This window comes from Micrasema longulum, unplaced genomic scaffold (genome assembly GCF_059751315.1).
Source record: "Micrasema longulum isolate JH-2025_06_02 unplaced genomic scaffold, ASM5975131v1 h1tg000704l, whole genome shotgun sequence".
Classification (NCBI taxonomy): domain Eukaryota; kingdom Metazoa; phylum Arthropoda; class Insecta; order Trichoptera; family Brachycentridae; genus Micrasema; species Micrasema longulum.
Window position 1 is genome coordinate 77095 of NW_028277900.1, and position 26971 is coordinate 104065.

Consider the following 26971-nt stretch of genomic DNA (forward strand, 5'->3'; position numbering starts at 1 on the left):
TAGTTATTTATTTGTTTACTTAAAAATATTTACTTTAATGAAAAACTTTATTTCGTTATTTTATGTAAGGATCGGTAAGATGTTTTGGCTGTGACCTGTTTCAAGAGGAAACCACAGAAAACTCGTCAGAAGAAGGCGGACCGTTTTAGATGTAAGACAAATATATTGTTTTCAATGTTTAAAATATATATTTAAGAACCAAAATTTATTTACAAGTAATTCAAATAGATCAAGTCAAAGAAGGAATCGTGTGTTAAAAATACCTCATTGCAAAACGCGGCTCGCATAGAGACGTGCATATTTTATAGGCCCAAAAATTTTTAATTCTTTTTTTATTGATAATATTTCATTGATTCCAAACTTTCAAAATTTTCCTTCTTTTAAAAAACATGCACTATCCTGGATTCAAACTAAAGATATGAACTCTTTTTTCTATGATTTATTTTGTTGCCCTTTAATAATAAGGAATATTTTTGTGTTTTTTAAAATATTTTTTATTTCCTTTTTTAATTACTATAAAAAAGAATACCATATTATCTTTTACAGAATACTTTATTTTTTCTTTCTCATGTTATAGAAAATTATTATAACTGTCCATTATTCACTTTAGGAGCAAAAATTCTTTAACATTCTCTTGTATACCCACGAACAGGACATGCCTTTGTGGGATTTTTTGTTTACTATTTTTCTATTAATATGTGCTTCATTGATATGTAATTATGCTTTATTTTTTAAAACTCTGTTTTATTATCATGTCTATTGTAAAAAAAACAAAAAAAAATAAATAAAAAAAATATTTAAAAAAGATACAGAGATGAAAAAAACCCTAAATTATTAGAAATAACGGTTGTTTTTTAGTGAGCAGATAAGATTTGCACATATTGACATGAAAAAAAGTACATTATGTTATACATATCAAAGAATGTGGAATGTGGAATCAGATAATAAGTTTAGAAGGAGAGAGACAGAGGAACCCAGGAAATAAAAGGGGTAAAATGTATATTAAAAAAAAAAACAGTAAAATACAGGGAGTTCAGGATTCTAACGATATCGATACATAGTAATGACTCAGGAGTTTCTTGAAGCTGGCTAGAGAAAACGAACTTTATATATGAAGAGGTAGTTTATCCCAAAGTCTAGCAGCTTGGATGGAAAAGGAATAGCTGAACAATGATGTGCTATGCCGAGGAATGGAAAATGTTCTCTCCTGAGAAGAGCGAAGCGAAAGACTAAGAAGAAAGAGAGATTAAAAGTTTATGCGCTGATGAAAACGAAGCTACCCGAGTTCGGAGCGAAATGGTGTTTTCATATTAAATTGACAATATTGCAGTGAGGGGGACAATGAAAGCTTTTATTGTTTTCATATTTTGTTTTTTTTGCGGTTTGCTAGTAAAAAATAATTGCTTTTTTGATAAATAAGCTTTAAAAATTTGATTTTATATATGCGAAACTAAAGAGACACTAGTTTATATAAACAATATCGGGAAAGAGGTGGGCGCTTTCACCGTATCTGGCCGTATCGCAATTAAAATAGTATATCACTCGCATCCCGGCTACACACGATCGAACTCTCTGAGTTTTGTACTAACTACACCGTCTTTTCGGCGAAGAATTTCTTATAAACGTTTCTACCTACCCCGAGATGAAGGAGAACATTTTAAGTTTAGACCGAAAAAAATTCAGTTCTAACTCAATAGTCAAATGGCAGAAGCGACCATCTGTTATTTTACCGTTTTTGTATATTTTCACCAGTTTTAGTAAATATTAAAAGAAATACACAGAAAACAAAACAGCATTGAAATTGAAAGGTAACATTCAAATATTTTAGTTTGTGGATTAATGTTTTGAAATTGAGTCTTTTTTCAGCTCTCCTGAATATTTTTGAAAATTACAGATCCTTCTGCAATCTGACTACCCAACTATTACCTTCATTTTTTGCACTTGAAAAATCTCTAAAACTAATGAATTTACAAGTGAGGTTCGCGTCGTTAGAATCTGCGTGTTATAATTACCCATTATTATTCAAGTAAGAATGGTTAAATTGGTCTATTAAACAAATGACTACTAGCTTTGAATGGTCTTTAAAAGGCAGTATGATTAATGTGCCGATCTGCACCAAAAATAGCGGCAAAAAAAATTGATTTACGTCTTACAAATTTAATTATCACTAGAACATAATATGTAGAAACGAGCAATTTAATAATCAGTTTCATAGTTTTTTTTGATTGGTAGTACATCATGCATGATCGTATTTTATTTTATTTTCTTCACTCTTAACGTAAGGGTAAGTACCAGAACTCCACTGTGAAGAGCTAATTTAGCCTTTTCGATAAACATTTATTTGCCAAGATTGATTTAAGTGTTTTGCTCTGTTTCTGGCGCTCACCCTACTTTGAATACTTTTCCATCCATAGTAAACACACTTTCCAGGTACACAAATTCTTCTACATGATTCAGAATATCTCTTTTCACAGTGATCTGACATTTTGTCATACTTTCGTCCTTCTCAAAAACTATCAATTTCAGTATATCAACATTTATCAGCAGATCACTTTTTCAGTTTCAGTGCTGCAGAGAAGCGTTTATTTTATAATTAAAAAATACATACAATACAGAATTTGATACCCACTAAGTCTAAAGACTTTTCGGTGGGACACATTTTTTTTATGACAGGTTTATATTACATTTTTTTTATTTATATTTTACAAATTTATTTATAAACAGGCACTATAAAGTATCTAGAAGATATTTCTTCAGTTCTTTTTTTTTCATTTGAAGATCTTTAATGTTGATGATGGTTCGTGGGAGATCATTGAACAATCTTGGAACAACGCAATTTAATGTTCGCTCTCCGAAGTAATTTGGAATTCGGGGAATAAACAGGGAGCTCTATTGCCTAGCCCTTTCTTGCACCTATTTTGAGAACAAAGAACCGACAGCATTATTTTCTGATTCTGTTACGTGCAGAACATTTGAAGGGTAGGCAGAAGAAACATGCGTATCATGAAACCAATATTTTGAGAAAAATGTTTTTTTAGTTTCAAAACCGTTTTAAACATTATCGATGAATGAAGTGCCAATCTTTTTTTTTTCATATTCATAATTAATTAACATTTTTGAATAATTCTTAATAAAAAGTCGTTAAAATGATCAGCACACAAAAGTATTATGCGGATTAATATAAATATAAACCATATTGGAGGGGAAAGAAACGTTCTAGTACGCTTTATACGCGGAAGAAACCTTCAAAATAAATGTAATTTTAAACTAACTGACATTCCAAAAAAAATATTTTGAGTTCAGAGTTAGTTTTCGTCAAGTGCCTGAACAATATGAACGATATTAATGGCAGAATTTGAATATGGTAAAGTTATTATTTTGCCCTTCAGCTGAGTCACAGATAATGTGTAACTCACGAACAGAATTACAGTAATATGCATTTTTCAAAACGCACTGTTGAGATCCGCCTGATCAGAGACTGACTACGTTTGTTTCTTAAAATTATGTGCGAACTTCAAATGTTTCTTTTCTATATTATACTGACTGCTCGCGTTTTTTCAGCTTTGCCCAAAATTTTAAATACGTTTTGCCAACGATTGCGAGTATATTACGATATTTTGATAGGACACACGGGTGCATACTGTAAATACCTACAACTTTTTGCATATTTAACTCAAATCTGTAAAAATCATGACTCCGCATGTTTTTATTATTTGTTTTAATTTAATTTTAAATTTTATTAATTTTTCATGCCCATTAGGCTTTTACATACATAAAAGTTATATAAAATATGAGTATATAAACAACATAAAATTTAAAAAAATACAATATAAAGCAACAAAAGATAGAACAGTGTTTAGAAGTAAAGTTGGTATAAAAAAAAGATCAGTATATAAACAACATAAATAAATAAAAAAAACAATACAAAGAAATAAAAGATAGGAACAGTGTTAAGAAATACAGTTGGTATAAAAATAAAAATAAAAAGATGAGTGTATTAACAACATAAATAAAAAAAAAAATAATACAAAGTAATAAAATATAGAACTGTGTTTAGAAGTTTAGTTGGTTTTAAAAAATAAAAATAATATTAAATAATTTTTTTGTTTTTTAAATAAGCTAAAGAAATACAATTAATGGTTTAAAGCAGCTAGGTACATACTGTTATAAAATACAATATGAACAGAATATTAAGTTTTATATGATATGGAACATATACATTGATATTTATATTAAACTTACGATATAGCTCCCTTGATGAAGGCGCTCATGATGGCTATGCCCAGTCCACTACCGGAGACTACGAACACCTCCACCAGCTCTCTCTTCCTCTTGAAATACTGGGCCACCATGAGGGTGGCACAGTCCCTAGCGAGTCCTACCCCGACCCCGACCACGGCACCTGAAGGGAAACATAACATGTTAAAAAAATAACAAGAGCACTTGTATTATCTTAAGGGCCAGTTGTTGATGTTTTAAAAATAGAAATTTAAAAAATGCAAAAGAGAATTAAACTTCTTAGATTTTCACGGCCGTTAAGATGCACAATAAGTTTTTCTGGGTTATTATGCCGTGTGTCGTTCGTACTCTCTACCGACGTTTCGGATCGCGTTACAGCGTCCATCATCAGGGTTGATGTTATTTGTGTATGAATATGTGTTACGTTAGGTACTTAGAATTTTTACCGTGTCGTAGTCGTTTTTGTGTGATGTTATGTATTTGGGACTTGTACCGTGTCGTAGTCGTTATGCGATTTCTTTATGACTGGGTACCAGGACGTTTTTAATCGCATCCCATCATCTCTGTTTATGTTGTCGGGATGTTTGTAAATCTCAATTGCTTCTTTTACTAGTCGTGTTTGGTGGTTCTTTGGCCTCCCTAAGATTATCGGCTCAAAGGAAAACTTATGCCCCGTTTCTATGTGGTGCTCGGCCAAGGCCGATTTTTCGGGGTAGCCGAGCCTGCATGCACTCATGTGCTCCTTTACTCTCTTTGTTATATTTCTGGCAGTCTGCCCGATGTAAACCATGCCCTAAGGTTTAACGTACCTAACGTAACACATATTCATACACAAATAACATCAACCCTGATGATGGACGCTGTAACGCGATCCGAAACGTCGGTAGAGAGTACGAACGACACACGGCATAATAACCCAGAAAAACTTATTGTGCAAAAGAGAATAATTAAAAAAATATATGAATTCACTTCTGATTTTTAACCCGTACTAACTATAAAAAAACCAGGCTTAAGGTGATTCTAAACGAAAGTATGAAATTAATTTATCATAGATGACGCTTTTATCATTTTTTTTTTTAAATGCTCGTATTTTTACGTTTATTTTCAATGGAAATTTTACGAAACTTGGTTTGCGGAAACTTTACACTATTTTGATTGTAACAAATACCGCAAAAATATTATTCAGGTTATTTTTACAGAATGGTGTACAAAACAAGAAACTATTTATCTTATTTTTTGTTTTGTACACCTTTTTGTGAAAAGGACTGAAATTGTATTGTTGTGGTTTATTATTTATTTGTTACAATCAATATAGTGTACAGTTTCTGCAAACCAACTTTGTAAAATTTTCATTGAAAATAAACGTTAAAATGTCATTTTTTAATATCATCATTACCTTTCCTCACATAATGGTGCATAGGGCACTGCATTGATACAACAATCGCAGGGAAGATTTTTTTTTGTTATATGAAGGTAAGGTGATCAGTCTTACGCTTCAGGTACCAGTCTAGGGACTATGAAATATTCTGGCGTAAAAACACTATTTTATATAATATTTCATATCAACCATGTCGGGAATCGAACCCGAGACCTCTTGCATGGTAGGCCAATGCGCTGACCATTACTCCACGAGGCCCCTCAATATAAAAAAATATAATGGCGTCATCTACGAATAATTGATATGAATATGGTCTCATAATTATAATATTCATATAACGCGGATTGAATCGGTGCAACGTAAATTTTTTAAATCTTTAATATTTAGAATCGGATCAAATACTTTCATTTAGTATTTTCGTCTAGAGTATTTTCATATTTTTAGTTTAGAATTCAGAAGGATTTTGGCTGGTTTGATATTCTTGCACAAATTAACATCAAACTGTATAGATGCCCATGATATCCTTGCTCAGATAAACCTTAATGTACCTCGCCGTAACTTGCGTACCAATCCTGTCTTTGTTGTGGGAAATTATAAAAATAACATCGGATTCTTTTCCCTCTGCCAAGGATCTCAGAGCAGTGAACGAAATCTCACTAAACGGTACTGTCGATGTGTTCGTACAGCAAGGGCAGGCATTTAAGAAGCAAGCGGTGTTGTCTCTCCTGACTCGCGATGTCACATTTGCCATTTTCGCCTAGATTATGCTGTATACATACATTTTGTTAATTATTTATTTTTATTTATTTGACCTTTTGTACTTAATGTTATTTGTACATTGGCGGGCTTATTGCCAAATGGCAAATTCTTCCAACCAACCAATAAAATAAAAGTTTTATTTTTATAATTCAAGTTACAGAACATATTCAATAGAAAAAAAAAATTTTAAAGCTAAAAATATATAAAAATAGAAATAAACGTATTTGTTTATAAATTACCTTAAATCAAAACTATTACTCAATGGGAAAAAGAAAAAAAGAGGAAAGAAGAAAAAGGAAAGGAGGAGAGATTAAGGAAGAGAAAGGAGATGTTTCTTCAGACTTGATTTAAACAGAGATAATGTAGTAACATCTTTGATGGTGGATGGGAGATGATGATGAGGAGTCTGACCATTATACACTTTGTTAATTTAAGCAGATTTTAAGAATGTTTAGATTAAGTATTACTCATTAATGACAATCCATTAGGGCTTACTTAAGCCCGTTGATTGGCTTAAAAAAAAAATCATGTTTTCATTTAGAAATCACCTTAAGTTTGACAAAATACATTAAACAATATGAAAGACATACAGCTAAAGGGAACTCATTGTATTTTTTCGATTTTTTGAAGCTTTGGATTCAATATTCCTTTATGAAAAAGCTCTGATTTTTATATTTGTTTTTCAAAAAGCTTTTATTGTCATATTTCTGAAATGCAATTTAAATTCATACTTAAGAAATTTACGAAAGTATTGTGCTTAAATGCTTTGTCTGGAAACAGTATTATTTTACGAGATTAGTGGAAGAGCTTGTTAATTCATATTCGAGACCTCAATCTGAGCTCGGATTTATATATTTGTCTTCTCCTGGTATTAAAGTACTTGTATTATTTAAATGATTGTATTTATCTTTTTACCATAGCTGAAGAAGAGCTGATGGAACTGGGAGGCGAATGAGGTGAACAAGCACCCCAAAGCCGCTACCAGACCTCCCATAACTGCTGTAACCCTGGTAGATTTCCTCAAGCAGCAGGCCACCGTCACAGGAGATATCAGGAGAGCCACAGCCGTGGACAATGCACCGAGCCATCCTAGAACAAATTACACCATGATTAATATTTATAAACACTTACAAATAAAGTTTTAATACAAGTTTAGTGTTGTCAGGCATATGCGATTTCGGATCTGCATAGAACAAATTGGTAATATATATTAAATTATTTCTGATGTCCTATAGTTTTGATCACGGTAAAGAGCTCCATAACATCCCTAGATTAAACATAGACAATAATGCGGCAGCTGTCCTTGCTCGGACACGTGGTTCAGATGCTTCAGGAGAGCCTTAACCCAAGTTGCCTCTTTTTCACACCTATGCTGTCCTGGTACTTAATCACAGATGTTTATCACGTCGATCAAAAGTTCTTAATCAACATTCAATCCATATTTTTTCTTAATCAAGTCAGTAATCACCGACAAATGCGGCCATTGTGATTGAGCTAAAGGAAGGCCGTCAATTACAGTTTTTCAGCTATCTGTAGTTATCTCGACCAGCATTTTTTGGTTGTCTGGAAGACATTACTATCTTTAACCCCTAAACAGTCTTTGGCTATACGTTTTTACAACTTCTGAGGAAAAATATATCTTAGAAGGGACTATGGTAGTCTAGGCATTTACAGGGCTTATGACTTGTCGTTGGCTGGTTTAAGAGGCCAATTTACACAATGTGTAACATTCACCATTCTACCTATGTTTGAACATTCAAATTCCGCAACTCTTCCACCTGTTAACTTTTGTGAAGTAAAAGAGCTAAAACCTTTATCATGTGGGTGAGATTCATCCGGCTGAAACAATTTACCTACTAGGCAACGCCTGAAAACAATTTTCCAAATTTTTATACTTCTTCTTTTGGACAAACCATATCATTGGCAAGCATTTGGACATACTCAAAACATTGTTGAATTAACTACCTGGTAAAATAAGAAGTATAAAAAATTGAAAAATAGTTTTCAGGCGTTGCCTAGTAGGTGAATTGGTTCAGCCGGATGAATCTCACTTTACAAAAGTCAACAGGAGGAAGAGCTGAGGAAATTTGGATGTTCAAACATAGGAAGAATGGTAAATGTTACACAATATGTAAAGTGGCCACTTAAACCAGCAGATGACAGGTCTTAAGCCCTGTAAATGCCTAGACTACCATATTCCCTGTTCAAAATGTTTTTCTTCTCTGTTGCAACAATTTTAAATATAAACAACTCTTTAGGGAGAAAATCCAGCCAGTCTGCAAGCATTTGGACATACTCAAAACATTGTTGGGTTCAAAAAATCGTTTCAAAGTTCTTCAGAGTCTTGCTCTATAAAGAGTTAATTGAACCTTTATCAATTTTGAGCTTCGTTGCCATTTATAACAGGTATTACAAATTTTCTTACAATTTCATCAGATTTTTTACAATCATGGTGACTAATTATTTATTATATTTATTTATTTGTGATTGAAACTGAGGACACTTTACTGATATTGTTCTTACTTTCGACAGACAATTGTATTTTTATAGATGCTGCTTGTAGTCATGGAGAAATGGTCTACTTTAAATATATCTGGATTTAGTAATCGATTTATGTTACTAATGAGTGAGGTATTCATGTAGTAATTTTAAATACCACACAGGTTTCCATTATCATACTAAGTTATTGTTAGATGTTTGCAAAAGAAACCATTGTAATTATGCAGGTAATATTGATTCGCCTTTTTAGTTCGTAAACTCATCAGAGTTTCAATCTTCATAATAAGTTAATGAAATTGCTTTATTAGTGGATACAAAGACGTTTTGTAAGGAGTTCATCTAGTACGAGTATTTTATATTACATGCACATCCCTTTGATAACTTATTAGAAAAAATATAATTATAAATTGTAATTAAATTCTTCTTGCGCGTTCAACGTTCAAACGTCGTCTTACAAATGGGACCTATTACTAACCTACCGTTAAAATATTAATTGTTTTTTTTAATAACATGGACATAGCAAACTGAAGTTCAAGACGTACATATTACAAAAAGACAAAAAATACTTAAAGAGACCCTTGTCAAAGCAGCAGGAGAATCCTGCTCCGGAAAACCCCTTCGGATACATGGAACAGATCAACATCCAGAGCGATGTTGTTCAGCATAGCGGTAGCCCTTCTAACAAACATAACCATCGCATCGGTTGGTTGGTCCTGTATATCGGAATATGAAACAATCTATGCTGACGCTGTCTTAGGTAATTATCAGGAACATACAAACCAATGCTCATCATAATATAAGGATTATCGACAATACCGCGCAACAATCGTTAAAAACGTGTAGTCAAATACACATTCCTTCTAGTCTCTAAACTGTTGAAGCCGAGCATACCCTAAAGAAACTCGGTCGGGTAGAGCCAAGGATAATACCCGCACCCTCTCATGTAGAGATATCTCAGAATTATGGATTTTCTCTATCATAAAAGAGTACTTCAGTTAATTTGGCCCCCAAATCATCGAGCCACTATCGAGTCTACTTCGCACCAAGGAGTTGTAAAGAGTTCTCAGTGCGCGGGTATTTTTGAAAAACCTGGCAGTACGCAACAAATCCTGACATCTTCAATGCTTTACCACTGATTGTCTCTAGGTAATCATGAAATGTCAGGGTGCTCACAAATCTAGCGCCCAGATCCTTAACATTCGATATTCGTAGCAGATTTTGGTCATTCAAAATAGAGTTTTTGGGCCCTGGTGAAGGACGTGACCGAACACTTTGAAACATTAAATCTAAGTTTGTTTCGCCTTGCCTATTCAGATATATTAGATATATCTGCTTGAAGAAGACGGAAATCGTCAGAAGTTGTCACCTTTAAGAAAGGTCTTAAGTCATCCGCAAATAACAGAAAACGCGAGTTAAAAATTATATTACAAATTATTTTTATTTGTTTATTTTTCCGTACATATTTACAAATAAGAATATTGAATTTTATTTACAAAGATATTTACGATATTCGACATGCCCATTGCCCACCGTCAAGCAATTGTTGGCTTTGATCATGCAATGCCTTTCACGGTCTTCCTTGTTTTCTGCATCAACTGCCATATTTTTCTTAAGAAAGTTAATCATCAAACTGCAGTATTCATTACTGGTAGACGACTTTCGGAAAAGCTTGATATGTTTGTATTTTTTAAATATTAAAATGTCAACAGATAGAAGAATTGAAGAAATAGGGATGTTCAAACACAGGCAAAACGGTTAATGTTTTACAGTGCGTAAAGTAACCACTTAAACCAGCCAATGATAGGTCGTAAGCCTTGTAAATGCCAGACTTCCATATTCCCTTCTCTAAAATGTTACCCATCCCTATTGTAATATAATATTGTGTATCATTAATAAATTTTATTTTAAATGTTGGTATTTTTTTCTTATTATGTATTTTTACCCCATTTCATAATAAATTTGTATTTATCCCAGTTCTAGTTAGTAAATAATATAAATGCAAGTACCTAAGTGTTTTATCCAAACAAATGTAAAGTACTCAACTACTGATCGACCACCTACTGACTTTCGCTGTGTTCCACGAAATATACACACATCTTTGAGATACTTGTTATTCAAAAAACGTGTTTTATCAAGAGATAGAATGACAGAAAAGATTCTGTCAGCAATTTCTTTATTTAAATGACAGAGATATACGCTATTTTGTACGGTGAAAAATATTCAAACATAATCTGAAATGAAATACAGAAAAAATTACGTTTGTATACAAATTAAGACGACGAAATATTTAAAAAAAATCTTTCGTTGCATAGGGTCAAAACACCAGTAAATGACCATTGGTTAATAAAACACAATATAATAAGAATTCCCACATGTGTCCAGTCAAAAAACTTTCAACACTGGAAACTGACAAAAGCAATAGGCGGACACATCTTTTGGTAAGAAACAAATCTACCAGTTTTGAACTGTGAGTTGTCAAAAGATAATAGTACATCTCCCGTTATTGTTCTGAGATTGATAGTGTTTTTATAAGAAAAGGTGTGGTAAGTGTTTTATTTGACGCTATTTCTTATGCAATTCTTTGAATATATCCATATTCTAATGTGTTAAGGTGTTTTATAATGTTATGATATAGCTAAATCTGAATATTATTTTTACTGGGGTAGTAGTGGTCATTCGCTGGTGATTCTGCTAGTTTTTTTAGAGTAATATTAATTATAATTGTAATTCTCGTATTTCGATAAAAAAGTAAAAGTACTCAGAAAAATCAATGTGTTTTTTATTGTTTTCTTTTATTTTGTACGCTTAAATAATTAAATTTAAACATTTAATGTGGATTTCACTACAGGCTAAACCTTAAACGATCATTTATTGGTGCTTTGACTCTACTTGTGTACAGTTTTTCATATCTGGCATTAGGTCCATACGAAATGCTCATTTGAAAGTCTACTAACTAAGCACATAACGTAAAAAAGTGAACACACGCTTTTTCGCCATAGCGATTGAATAAAGTCACTTTATTAGGTAGTTCTTGTTCATATTTTAATGATTATTGTAAATTAAAGCAATTAAATAACAAATATTTCAAAATATTTGTACAATTTTAAGCGCAACGCCTGTAACAAGATAGCAGTTAACGCATTTATATTAAATAACTTAAGGCCTTTTTCTGTGACACTTTATGATATAAACATCGTCAAAGATATTTATCATTCCGCTTAAAGCATATTTCGTAATACAGGAATGATAATTCGACGGAGAATGGAAGTGATATTTCGAAGGTTCGTGTTTGGTGAACATGAAATCGTTGCCATTAAATTTATTTTGACTATCTGGAAAATAAATACTGGACGGGGTTTCAAAATACGCGATCATTGGGAGAAAAAATATACCACATGGAATACTGCTGATAAAGATTAAGCTATAAATTCCGCGGATGAAAGACAATACCTAGGTATATCATCGCGGTGTATAGGGCACTGTATTGTAAAACTAAACGCAGCGTATCTCAGTCATATGTAAAGAAAGATTAGATGGTCAGTCATACGCATCGGAGTTTACTATAGGAAATTCAATGAAAAAATACTCAAAATTTGGTAAGATATCTAAAATAAAATAGTTTTATTGGCATATTACAACAGAGATAAAGAACATTTAAGAAAAGGTAATATAGAAGTCTAGGCATCTACAGTTGCTTAGTATGTAGGTGAAATAATTCAATTAGATGAATCTCACCTGCATAAATAAAGGTTTCAGCTCTTTAACTTCACAAACATCAACAGATGAAAGAATGATGTTTGTGAAGTTAAAGAGCTGAAACTTTATTTATGCAGGTGAGTTACATGTAATTGAATTATTTCACCTACAGTTGACAGGTCATTAGCCCTGTAGATGCCTAGACTTCTATATTACCTTTTCTTAAATGTTCTTCATCTCTGTTGTAATATGTTAATATAAACAGCTCCCCAGGAAGTTGAATCCAGTCCTTGTCTACAAAAATTTGGACAAACTCAAAATATTGTTAGTTTTATTGGATTCAATTTGACTATTATTTTTTATTTTTAAATATACAAGAGTGTATAATATGATGCATAGAAGAATTTTGATAATGTTCTAACAAGACAAACCGCATTACATTATACATCATCATTCCATTTCCGCACCCAATGGTGCATAGGGCACTGAATTGATACACCAATCGCAGTGTATTTTAATCATTTTAGTTACATGCAGGTAAGATGATCAGTGTTACGCTTCAAGTACCAGTCCACACGTACACTCTTGTATATAAATAAAAATAAAACTTGATTCGGCAAAAGTATTTCATTTTGGGTACCTTACCAAATTTTATTATGGAATTTTATCAATTCTACACAATAAATAAAAAAAATACTTCCAAATACACAAGTCATTTATGAGCAGATTAAGATATAAACAACAAATAAATCATCACGCCGTTTCTCCGTAGGGGTAAGCAAAAAAGATATAACGCCACTCGAATCTGTCTTTGTATACAAACCTGACTTCCTCTACATTCATACATCTTTTAAAAACATGATAGATATATAGAAAAAAAAACTAAATACAAAGAAATAAATAAAATAATAACACAAGTATTCTTATCTACAAAACACTAATATACCCACCAATTTATTACTATTCGTCGATACTTTTTTGTGAATTGAAGGGGTAATCCAAAAAGTATTTAAATTCTACTTCGTGTGTAAAAATGTGTGAACTTTATTTAGCCTTTTTTTATAAATTCGCAGTATTACTTATTACATTTTTAGTACTGATAGTTTTATTTTTGTGTGTATTTGTTTTTTTATGATAATTTCCTGTTATTTTTATTTGTATTAGAAACGCGCCGATAAACTTTTATTTATAAATAGTTTGGCGCGATACTGATGTTGTTAATTTTTGTGTAAATTTGAATAAATAAAATAAAAAGAAAGAATAAAAAAAAGATAATAAGCACAAATGTTTAAACATGTGACATTTCTAGATTTTATAATTAAAAATATACTATTAAAAATGAAAACAGTATTTTGTTGTGTCCTTATACAAATGTGAATTATAATTGAATAATGACATCATTTAAAACGATGAGAATGAATAAACCTATATTTAAGAATTATCAAATTAATTATGCACATATATTTGTAGTTATTATTTACGGGTACTTTGATTGCTAAACTAAAACACGCAATATATAATATTAAGGAATATATAATAAGGAGATAGTACCAAGATTATGAATAGTATTATTAAAACAAAATGTTTTCTAGATTTTTCAATACGCAATAAAGATTAAAATAAATTACTTTTTTTTTCTAATACCGATTAACATAATCTTTCGTACTCATTTGATAATGATCAATATTATTTAACGGTAATTGTTGCTCAAATGTTTGTAGACAAGGACTGGATATCACCCCCCAGGGAGCTACACAGATGGAGAACTTAAAAACCGGATATGAATTTGCAGGGCTTATTTATTTATATATTTTTAAAAAATATTTAAATTTTTATTATTTATATTTTTCTATTATTATTTTGAATATTGTTTTTATTATTTTGTATATTGTTTAATATGTTTATAAATCTTTTTGATTTATATGTAGAAGAGTCCCGACTTAACACGGAATTTTCTAACAAGTCAAGACATAAAAAAAAATTGTGCTCTATGATAAAATTGTATATTTTGTGCATCAAATAAAATAAATAAATAAATAAAGTTTTTTTTTTGATTTGGGATTTTTACAGCTACATTATAAAAAATAAGTCGAAACATATTAACAACACTAGAGCCAATTAAAAAAAACCATTGGAAATCTAATAATATATAGTATATAGGAAAAGAGTTCACGTAATTGTATGTGTGTGACGTTTGTATTCATGTGTGTGTATGTGAATGTGTGACTGAATGAGGGAGAGTGTGCGTGTGTGTGAGTGCGTAAGTATAAAAATAATAATTTGAAAGTTGTAATCGTATTGAAAAGGGCACAGGAAAGAGCGTGGTATGAAGTTTGATAAATAAAAATAAATAAATTATTATGACCTGTCATTGGCTTGTTTATGTAGCCACATTACACACTGTGTGACATGTTTCATTTTGCCTGTGTTTGAGGATCCATATTTCTTCAATTCTTCCATCTGTTGATTTTCGTGAAGTTTAGGATCTGAAACCTTTATTGATTTGACTGAGATTCATCTGCCTGAATTATTTCATCTACTAGGCAACGACTGAAAATACTTTTAACTTTTTATTTTTCTTCTTGGACCATTTGGTTTAATCAACAATATTTCGAGTAAATCATATTTTTGTAGACATGGGTCGGCAGTCTAGACATTTACAGGATTTAATAATAATAATATTTAATATTTGGCTGATTTATAAAGCGCCATTTATGTAAAAAATTACCTCAAGGGCGCTTTACAATTGTGTACCTAAACTTACATTCGAACTAAACTAAAGTGACATATTATATTTTCAGATTTAAAATTGAGGGTATGATAGTCAAAAGAAGTGGGATTTTAGTTGGGATCTAAACTGACTGGGACTGTCGATGATTCGTAAGTTTGAAGGCAATTGGTCCCAGGCAGAGGGGCCGGCAATGGCAAAAGCACGATCTCCAAATCTAGTGTTTGGAGAGCGCCGGATTTCGACAAGTTTTCCTTTTCCTGAATCAAATGCTGACCTAAGTTTGTGACCTGTCATTGGCTGGTTCAAGTGGCGACTTTACATTCTGTCACATTCACCATTATGTCAATGTTTAAGTGTGCCTATGTTTGAGTAAAGTGGCCTCTATCAGCCAATTAGCTCATAAGCCTTGAAAATATCTAGGGTTCTAAAATGGTTCTCTTTTCTAAAATGCCCTCCATCTCTGTTGTAATATGCTAGTATATATTTGAATTGAGGAAGCATGATAAATTAGTTGAAAGTTAAAAAAATATCTAATTTACATATTTAATAAATGCGCCTAAAGGTAAATTGGTCGACTTTTCATATTTTTGGATGATCAAACATTTATATTCGAGTAACCGGCGTGCGGCAGTACAAAAATTAATGTGACACAGTTCTTATTTTGTATGCCAATAAATAACATCAAAACGGTAAATGCCGATTGTCTTGTCATTCTATTTAGCCCGGGGATAGATAAATAAATCAACGTAATTATAATTCATTCTATAAAATGTTTATAAGTATTTATATTTCCTTGTAATCTATACATTCCCTTTGGTCATCATCCAGCACTGCTTTTTCACACTAAGCGGAGCTCAACTTGATCATCTGTCATAAAAGCTAAAGTTATCGGTCCAGGGCCCCGATTACAACGGGAAGTTAACAGAGTTATCTTCGACTGTCTATAAAGAAAAACCGATATTTGAGTACAAAAATGAGTATATTTGCATGAACATTTCAAATATCTTCGTCGGTAATTTATAATTTAACACGTTTAAAAGGAAAAAAAATATGCATATTCTGCTTTTCATACAGAAAACTTAATTTTACTTTGTAGATAAAATTGAAGATAAATGTAAACTTCCAATTGTAATCGGGGCTCTGAGCTTCGATTATGATAAGAAGATAAGGACGTCATACCTTCAACATGACGGTAAAGTTGAAAATAAATTATCTCGAGCGATTACGAAGGCACACTACCGACCCCCCACCTTCAAGGTTTGGGTAGGTACATCGATATGAAACAAGGGGAAGCGTACGTCACGGTACACTTATTTATGCACTTAAGTGACAAAGCTTCAGTATAACGTCATAGTTTAAGATACTATTCTCCCGACCAATTACGAAGATACACTACCGATCCCCCCACCATCAAGTTTTGATGTGAATACATCGGTTTGTATCGACGGGTCTAGAACCCTTCAATACGTTTATCTACGCATTAAAAGTGATAAAAAATTTGTTCCAGCAAGCAATTTTTCCTTTTATTACGATTTACTTAATTTTTTTATCGTTCTGAGGCTGGTACTGTTTTTTAAAAGTCTAATAAAAATATGAGAGAGAAATAAGTAAATTTTGAAGGAGAATTTGATTCCGACATAACTGTCAGTTTTGAAAACGAGCGGCTAGATGCCGTGGCTAGACTGACAAGATGATGCCTTATTAACATACAAGAGCATTAAGCCCTAAAATGTTACCACTGTAAAAAATAAATTTAGTTATTTTATTTTTTCTACCTTTTTTGCTATCTTTCTGAGTGTACGTATCAAGAGACGGCTTGTTATCACTCAGTGTACGAGTATAAATACAGACGATCGTTAAGTATACCGTCTTAGTAATTAACAGAAGTCATATAAAAATCGAAATGTTCAAGTGAGCATTTTTTGCTTAAGTTGAGATTAATTGGAGTTTATAATCGCTTTGAAGAAAGCACTTTTTATCACAGAAGCGAATTAAAAATATAAATGAGAAATATTTAAGATTTTAATGAAGTAAGGAACGCGGACTAAATTTTCGGGGTCCATTCATTGGTTCTATTCGATCATATGATGTCAAGATGACAAGTCGGTAAAAAATACCGAGATAGATACAGATAGTACAGAGGTTAAGTATACCGTCTCGATATGTTCAGATGAAGATAGCGTTCATATTTGAGACATAGGGACAGTGAAATAAATGATCTATTTTATTAATTAGTTTCATTTTAAAACTTGAAGTAGGGCAAATATATTCCTATTTATAATAACATTTTTTTACTGTTTTGTTCAAGTAAGACCCTACATTTGTCATTTAAACCGAGCTAAAAATATTAGTATTTTGATGAAAATGCAAATGAACATCTTATGGTTCGTTCCCGGTGTCATGTAAGGTTTTGCCGCGACCAATATTTGTGTACTTTTGAGGTCCTCGTGTCGTGAGCGGAGGGTTGCGCGGTGACGTCACAGCGCTGCTGGTGAGGATCTAAATTTGGGCTTGTGTGAGCACGGTGCGCGCTTAATTCAGTTGTGAATCCGGAACGAGTTGGCTGATTTTAGTGATTGAGATGTCTACAGAGAGTTGACGTTTATAATACAAGAAATATAAAATTATTATTTCACTATTTTCACTGAAAGAAATATTTGCGTTCTTATGATTTTCCCAAATATTTAATTTTGAGGGCCATTTTCAACAAGTTGTAAATAACTCACTATTAGAAAATGGGAATCGAGTTGGATTCGAACCACGGACATTTTTATTGGTTTATTTTTGTTTTTTTACAATAAACATAATAATAAAACAGAGTATTAAAAAAAATAAAGCATAATTACATAGCAATGAAATACATAAACCACAAAATCCCACAAAGGCATGGCCTGTTCGTGGGTATACAAGAAAATGATAATGAATTTTTGCTCCTATAATAAAAAATGGACAGTTATAATATTTTTGTGTAACATAAGAAAGAAAAAATAAAATATTCTGTAAAAGATAATATGTTTTTTTTTATGGTAATTAAAAAAGGAAATAAAAAACATTAAAAAAAAAACACAAAAATATTAAACAACAAAATAAATAATAGAAAAAAAGAGTTCATATCTTTAGTTTGAATCCAGGATAGTGCATGTGTGGTCCGCAAGTCCGAGACACTAGCCACAGGACCACAACCCGATTCAAAATCAGTATGCATTGTTTTTTTACTATATCAGAATAATCAAGATCAAATCAAACGAATCAAATTAATAGGTTAGATTCGCATCGTATTTCTAACGTACGTATAAAACAAATTTCTTGATTTTGCGTATTAATTGTAATAACCACAGGCCAGATAATCGGCAATAAATAATAAAAGATTGATAAATATGAGTAGAATATTTCAGATGGAACATTTTTTTTGTATATATATATATATATAAACATGGTGTTAATTAAACCCAGTCACATCCAAAACCACGATGATCAGTATGAGCAAGAAAACATATTGGCACATTTTTTTTTTTTTAATTAAAAAAAAAAAAAATTAAAAAAAGCAAATGTTTGCATACTTCTGCAGGGGAGAAACAAGGAGGGGTGAGGGGGAGTCTATTGCGCCGACACTGCGCGGCCGAGCTCCCCTCGCTTCTCCCCTGCAGAAGTAAACAACCATTTGTTCTTTTAAATATTTTATTTTTAAAAGTTTTCCTTTTTCAAAATATTTTTTTAAATGTGCTTATATGTCTTCTTGCCCATACTGATTATCGTGGTTTCGGATGTGACAGGGTTTAAAGAACACCCCGTATATTAACGAAAGGTTAGTTTTTAAAAAACACAAATTTATTTAACCCTTCCGGGTCGCAGGGGGTATCTAGGGTCCCACAGGTAGTCTTTTTTTTCAATATTTTTTTGGTAAGATCATGTTGATTTCATTTTTTGCATAATCCTAACCCATAATTTCTGTGCCGAATAAAAGAAAAACATATTTGTATTTGCTTTTCCACAGCGCAAACAGCAAACATTACAATTCATCGCTCTACAGTTTAATAATCTTTGATCCGTTGGTCAATTCGCACGTGCGCTTCATGCTATTTGGTCGTTTATATGCATTCCCACTCCCAACTCCCCGTTAATGGATTGCGTGGCTATTCAACGTGTAGTAGCGAGAAGAGCGCAGTGTCATTAAGAATCCTCTCGCAACAGTATTTTCTGAAAAAAATGCATAAATTCGGTAGAATACTTGTGAAAATACCGTATTGGAATGCGGATAAAGGAATCCCAACAATGATCAGAAAAAAGCGTTTGGAAGTTTAATTAGCGTTTAAGTTTAATAAGTTTTGCAACCCATTTTTCATCCGTTTTTGCAAATAATAATTCCTCATGCTGCGCTATCCCATTACAATATTCAAATACTATAGATTTAAACAGTTGCACAATTTCAAATAATGATGTTTTCCGTTCTATGAACAAATTAACTAATAAAAAGACCACTGGGCCTGATGGTATGCCAGATTTATTATTAAAAAAATGTAGCTACACTCTCTCTAAACCAATTTCATTCATGTTTAACCTCTCTCTGTCATCTGGTGAGTTTCCATCCTTATGGAAGATAAGTTATATAAGGCCTATTTTTAAATCAGGCGATAAATCTGATGTTAGCAATTATAGGCCTATTTCAACATTATCTTGTATCCCTAAAATGTTTGAAGCTATAATTGCTAGCAAAATCACGCCCATGTTTAAGAATATACTGATCGATGAACAGCATGGATTTAGATCTGCCAGATCAACCACCTCTAACCTGGTAGATTAAACCCAGGTTATTGTCAAAGCGCTCGAAAATGGTCAGCAGATTGACGTTCTTTATACAGATTTTTCTAAGGCATTTGACAAAGTAGATCATAAAATTCTCATGTATAAATTACATGCCTTGGGAATAAGAGATCCATTACTCTCATTTGTTAAATCGTATCTAACTGGTAGGACACAAAATGTTCGGATAAATAACTATTTATCAACCAGTATTGATGTTACATCGGGTGTACCTCAGGGTGCTCATTTGGCACCCCTGCTTTTCAATTTGTTTATTAATGATGTTGCTAAATCATTCTCTTACTCTCGTTTTTGGCTCTTCGCGGACGACAACAAAATTCTCAAAATAATTCAAACTTTACAAGACTGCTTTCTTCTTCAATCAGACATTAACTCTTTTAACCGATGGTGTAAAGTCAATAGATTAGAACTAAATATTAAAAAATGCAAAATAATGTCATTTCATAGAACAAAAAAAACAATTTCCTTCGAGTACCTATTAGAAAACTCCAAAATTGATGTAGTCAAGTCCATCAGAGATTTTGGACTATAAACTGACATACAACGAGCATATAGATAATACAGTAAATAAATCACTGAAATTACTTAGCTTCATTAACAGAATATCCTCTGATTTTACTAATGTCCGTACAATCAAAACTCTTTATTGCTCAACGGTTCGCCCTCTTCTAGAATATGCCTCAGTGGTCTGGTCTCCATTCTATGTCGATCGCATAAATCACATTGAATCAGTCCAACATCGCTTGCTTCGAAAAATAGCGTGGATGCTTGGACTAGAGAGATATAATTATTCTTATGCTGAAATAGAGTCAATGTTAAATATTTCTAGTCTACAAAAACGTAGAACTAATATTGACTCCATATATATGTTCGGCATACTAAATGGTATAATCGATGTTCCATCATTACTGGGACAAGTAAAATTCAATATTCCGGCTCGTAGATTGAGAAACAATGAAGTACTGTTCATCGATCAGCATAGAACAAACTATGGCCTAAATTCTCCAATGACCCGCCTTTGTCGTATTGTTAACTCAAGACAAGATCTGGACTTTTTTGGTTTAAGTTTACAACGATTTAAACGAGCACTAAATAAATAGTCCAGATCTTGTCTCGATGTTCCTTATGTTTGTCAATGCTTCTTTCTTTTTTTAAAAATGTTTTAAACTATCCTTTTATTGTAATATTTGAACCTTATAAATTGTATACATGGACAATGTCCGTTAATAAATAAATAAATAAATAATAAATTTCTATCAGGAGTAAGTTAATAAACACATTATTATTAAATATAGTAAAGTAATTCAACGGTAATAAAAGTCGAAATAATAAATAGTTACAAATGAAACAACAAGATAGCATTAATAACCGATGTATTTATGTGGAACTAATCGTTGGTCGCTACCATAGATGTCAGCCAGTACCCGTTCTGGTATAATTACAGTATTTAATATTGTTACCAATGGATATTAATCTTCAAAATGTCTCGAGATCAGTAATTAAATGTTTCTTTTTATTTATAACAGCTGTGCGATAGGAAGTAGAGGCAATCAATTTACTCAGAAATTCCTGTCAGTCGTTGGTTATGGATAATTTTTCACTTTCTGACCATCGAAATAATATACGAAAATTGTAACACATGTTTTTATTCGTCACTTTAAAATTATTGTGATTAAAATCGTTGTTATAAGCTAACAGGGAATATTATACAGGCATTTATAAAACCTATGATCTAGATTTTACTCCTTTAAGAATGTCAAATCACGATGTGTATGATCTATTTATCCTAACACATGCTATGCTGACTTTATACAGAGAAGCAATAGGGATGTGTAATGTCGCCATAACTGTTCAATGTGTATATCGATAACTGTGTAAAAGAACTAAAAGGCTTAAGAATGGAAGCAAAAATGGGTGATTTCACTGTCAATTGTCTTTTGTATGCTGATGATGCCGTGCTTCTTGCTAACAACAAAAAGGAACTGCAATTCTTGGTAACAAAGGTCTACGATGCATGCAAGGGAATCGATTTGCTAGTGAATGTCGATAAATCGAATGTGATGGTTTTTGAAAGAAATGAAAGTATGACTAAATGTGAAATCACTGTAAATGGGGTTATACTAAAACAGGTAGAGGAATTTGTGTACCTGGGAAGTTTACTTGGGATGGAATGACTGAGAAATATATTGAAAGGAGGGTGAGTGCTGGTAACAGAGTAAAACATGCACTCAAATCAACCTTGACAAATAAATATTTGTCGTAAAAGGCAAAATTAGCAGTTCACAATGGAGTCCTGGTCCCGATGTTGATGTACGGGAGCGAGTATGGACTTAGAAAAACAGGGATGAAAGTAGGCCGAATGCTGTTGAAATGCGATCTCTCAGGCGAATGTGTGGTAAAACTATGTACGATAGATGGTTCAAATCCGTACATTATGCAAGGCTGAGATTAGCATTATCAACAAAATCAAGAAAGGAGGTCTGCTTTGGTTTAGACATGTAGAGCGAATGGACAGTGAAATAATGGCTTAATTTATTTACGATGCAGATGTTGATGGATGCAGAAATATAAGAAGACCAAAAAAGACATGGCATGACCAAATCTAACATATGAAGAAAGACTTGTTAAAAAGTCGGAATAATCGGCGCGCGTGCATGAGAAGATGTATGAATATAAATATGAATATGAAGCGAGATCTGTATGAAAAGATAGAGTGATGTGGCGTTCTATCCTCTCTGCCTACCCTTATGGAGAAACGACGTGATGGTTTGTTTGTTTGTTTTATGATCTAGATTTTTTTGTTGCAGGGAGCTCCAGCAGTTGGAGGTGGCGGAAGAAAACAACGATATGAATTTATTACATTTTGAATAAAATACTCCGGACAGCCAGATGCACCCACCCAACGCCTCCGTTCTTCAAGAACTGAAGCCGACGACAGACTCTCCGATACTTTGGTCATCTCGCAAGGAGAGAGGAAGATAACACAATATTTATTAAAAGGCGCCGCGCCGTGGCGCAGTAGGTTAAACGGCTAACTGAGGTCGCGGGTTCGATTCGCGCCAGTTTCAAGGAAGGAATCCAAGAAAGATATTGTTTCTCAATTGGTCTGGGTACTGTGACGTATTTTTCATAACTTCCTTCTGTATCATCTGTTTCCCACCTGCTAACAAAATTCATTTTAAAAATAGTCGCAACGTATTTATTAAGTGTCAAAATTAACAATTAAAGACTTTTTTTTCTAAATAATTGTACTACTACTACTACTACCATCACGCCATTTCCCCGTAGGGGTAGGCAGAGAGAATGGACCGCCACACACGTCTATCCTGGCATACACTCCTAGCCTCTTCCACATTCATACATCTTGTCATACATGCCCTTCGGTTCTGTCTGCTTTTGACATGACCAGACTTAAGATTTTGGTTTATCTGATCATGCCACGTCTTCCTTGGTCGTCCTCGTCTAACGTTGCCGTTCATTTTTGCCATATATACTTGTTTTACCATTCTCTCGTCGTCCATTCGTTCTACGTGACCAAACCATCTCAGAGACCCTTTCTTAATCTTATCAATTATACTTGTCTCAGATTTACACTCTCGCCTGATTTCATCATTCGTAACCCTGTTATACATTGATTTCCCACACATTCGTCTAAGAGATCGCATTTCAACCGCGTTCACTCGGCTTTCATCCTTCCTCTGCCAGTTCCATGTTTCACTTCCATACATAAGTGTTGGGACTAAAACTCCGTTGTGCACTGCCAGTTTAGCTTCGATTGACATATTTTTATTAGAAATTACTGTGCTTAGTGCTCCGTTCATTTTGTTGCCCGCATTCACTCTTCTTTCAACATCTTTTTCTACTCTTCCATCTCTTGAAAACATGCTTCCCAGGTACACAAATTCTTCTACTTGCTCGAGACATTCGTTGTTTACATTTATTATGCAGTCAGTAACCTCACTATCCCTTTCAAATACCATCACTTTTGACTTACTTTCGTTCATCACCAATTCGCTCTCCAGGCATACATCATACATTCTAGAGACTATTTGCTGCAAATCAGCCTTGCTAATAAATATATTGTAAATAATTGTTGTTATTCAATATAATTATTTTCCAGCATAATTATATTGAGTACCTACATTGTTTTATATTGATCTGTGGTCAAAACTTGGACTTGATCGTGCCATGTCTTTCTCGATCTTCCTCGTTTTCTGCATCCATCAACATTTGCATCGTAGATCCTTTTAGCCGTTCTTTCGCTGTCCATTCGCTCTACATGTCCAGACCAACGCAGCACCCCTTTCTTGATTCTGTCAATAATGCATGTCTCAGCCTTACACACTTCACGGATCTCGACATTTGTGCACCTATCATACATCGTTTTACCACACATTCGTCTGAGGGATCGCATTTCGACAGCATTCCACCTATTTTCATAATTATTTTTCCAATTCCATACTTCGCTCTCATACAATAGAGTTGGAACTAGAACTCCGTTGTGAACTGCTAGTTTCGCCTCCTGCGATAAACATTTGTTTGCCAAAGTAGATTTTAGTGCACCATTCACCCTGTTCCCGGCACTCACCCTCCTTTCAATATCTTTCTCGGCCTTTCCATCCCTAGTAAACATACTTCCCAGGTACACAAATTCTTTTACCTGATTCGGAATATCTCCGTTCACGCTGATCTCACATTTAGTTATATTTTCGTCCCTTTCAAAAACCATCACTTTCGATTTATCAACATTCATAAGCAAATCGCTTTTCTTGCATACATCGTAGACTTTTGTTACCAAGAATTAAAGGTCTTCTTTGCTGCTAGCAAGAAGCACGGCATCATCCGCATACAGAAGACAGTTAACAGTTATACCACTAATTTGTGGAAGGTTTTATCGGAGTATGGAGTAAATGTTAGCCTGACAAGGGCTATTGCGTCACTGTATAAGGACAGCACAGCATGTGTGAAGGTGAATGGGTCATTCACATCGTGGATAATTCCGAAAGGAGTCAAATAGGGATGTGTAATGTCACCATGGTTGTTCAACATATACATCGATAACTGAATGAAAGAACAATATTTTGAGTTTGTCCAAAACAGAGATGAAGAACATTTAAGAGAACCAGCCATTGACAGGTCATAAGCCCTGTAGATGCCTAGACTTCTATATTACCTTCTCTTAAATGTTCTTTATCTCTGTTGTGAATGAAAGAACTGAAAGATTTAAGAATGGGAGCAAAATGCTATAATCCAGGGAGCAAATACGGGAATACGTTTGTATGAAGACAATTTGGATCGCGTTTCCTCTAAATAATTATTGTTAAGTTGGAACTGCCTATTGTTTTTCAATTTACCCCCTGGTAAAGTTTCTTGTAATTTACCAAACAATCGAATCCCCTGGCAATGTGTTTCAATGCCGAAGTGATTTAGTGATACCACTTTACTGTTGTCTCGTGTTGATTTACTGCTATGTCGGTACTTGGCAGTTCTGGCGGTTCTGGCAGTTCTGGCAGCTCTGGCACTATCGCCTTCCTTCATCTTAGTTTATGAGGAATACAGATGACTGGAGCAGATAGCAAGGAAACCGGTCACATAATACTATCATCTACATAATAATATAGTTATGTAAACTGTGTTCATCATTACTAGAATTTCAAAAAATAAAATATAGAACTGTTCTTAGAAGTTAAGTTGGATTAAAAAAAAATTAAAAAGAATTATAAAAATATATATATATATTTTTTTTTTTTAATATTTTTTTATGAACTAACAACTAACTAACTATAATTTGTTATGAACTAACTTAATAAGGCATAAATAAATAAATGGTAGGCAAACGCGCTGACCTTTTCACTACGAGGCCGACTCTATTCTTACTCTCCAATTTTACCGTGCCGTGTGGATTTGAACGATACGTGTAATTTTGTTTATTTGGAAATTCTTGTAATGATAAACACAGTTTACATACCTAATAGTGTTCTTGTAAAATAATAAAAAAATATTTTCATAATAATTTATAATGAAGTGTTACGAAGTGAGAATAACATCTTAAGAATAAACTTTTAATAACATTACAATTTTTTTTATCAAAATTTCTCATTAACATATTTTTTTAAATTAATTTAAAATATTTCGATCTTTTTATCTCCTTTATTTCTTCAGGTAACTCGTTGTACAGCTTCAATCCTTTGTACAATGAGTTCCTCAATGAGATCCTGTTTCTCTCCTCATTGGTAATCTTATCTTTTTTTTATCCCTTGTTTAATATGGACGACATTGTTGGTTAAATTGTATTATTGTTTTTATTTTATTCATCCCCTTAATTATTTTATTAATAAAAATTGCGACATTATATTTAATTTGCTGCTTTACTGTGAGTAAGCCAATTTCCTTGTGCATTCCTTCTACATTAGAATAGATATTTTAGTATAATCCTCATCGTCTTATTTTGAAGAATTTGTAAATTTTTTATTTCTCCTTCAAAACATAAAAAAAAGATGACATATGATTGTTTCATAAACAAGAACACTACTCTTTACATCTATTAAATTTCGTAATCTTCCCATAGATGTTTTTTTTTTTTTTTTTTTGTTACATATTGAGCATGTGTTTTGAAATTAAAATATTATTCCATGCGAGAGGTCTCGGGTTCGATTTCCGACATCAATGGTGTTTTAACTGTAAAATATTTATTTTCTTTTTGTAGTGTACCATTAAAAATATCCTAACGAATTTTTTGGAAAATCACATTTAAAAAAAGAGACACAAATATATTTGACCAACGATGTGATATTTATTTTATTTATTCATATTTTTTTCCCATTATTAACTATGATTAATAATAAAAA

General features: G+C 32.7%; 1 protein-coding gene across 1 annotated transcript in view; it reads right to left on the reverse strand.

Annotated features, from left to right (window-relative positions):
• LOC148279551 (monocarboxylate transporter 12-like) overlaps positions 1-26971 on the reverse strand; it is a gene marked incomplete at its 5' end in the record, with an annotated part of 69718 nt that overhangs the window by 16835 nt on the left and 25912 nt on the right. The window contains 2 exons of the mRNA XM_088229751.1: positions 4243-4402; positions 7292-7465. Of these exons, the coding sequence (XP_088085877.1) occupies positions 4243-4402; positions 7292-7465 (334 nt within the window). The remainder of the gene's footprint in view (positions 1-4242; positions 4403-7291; positions 7466-26971) is intronic.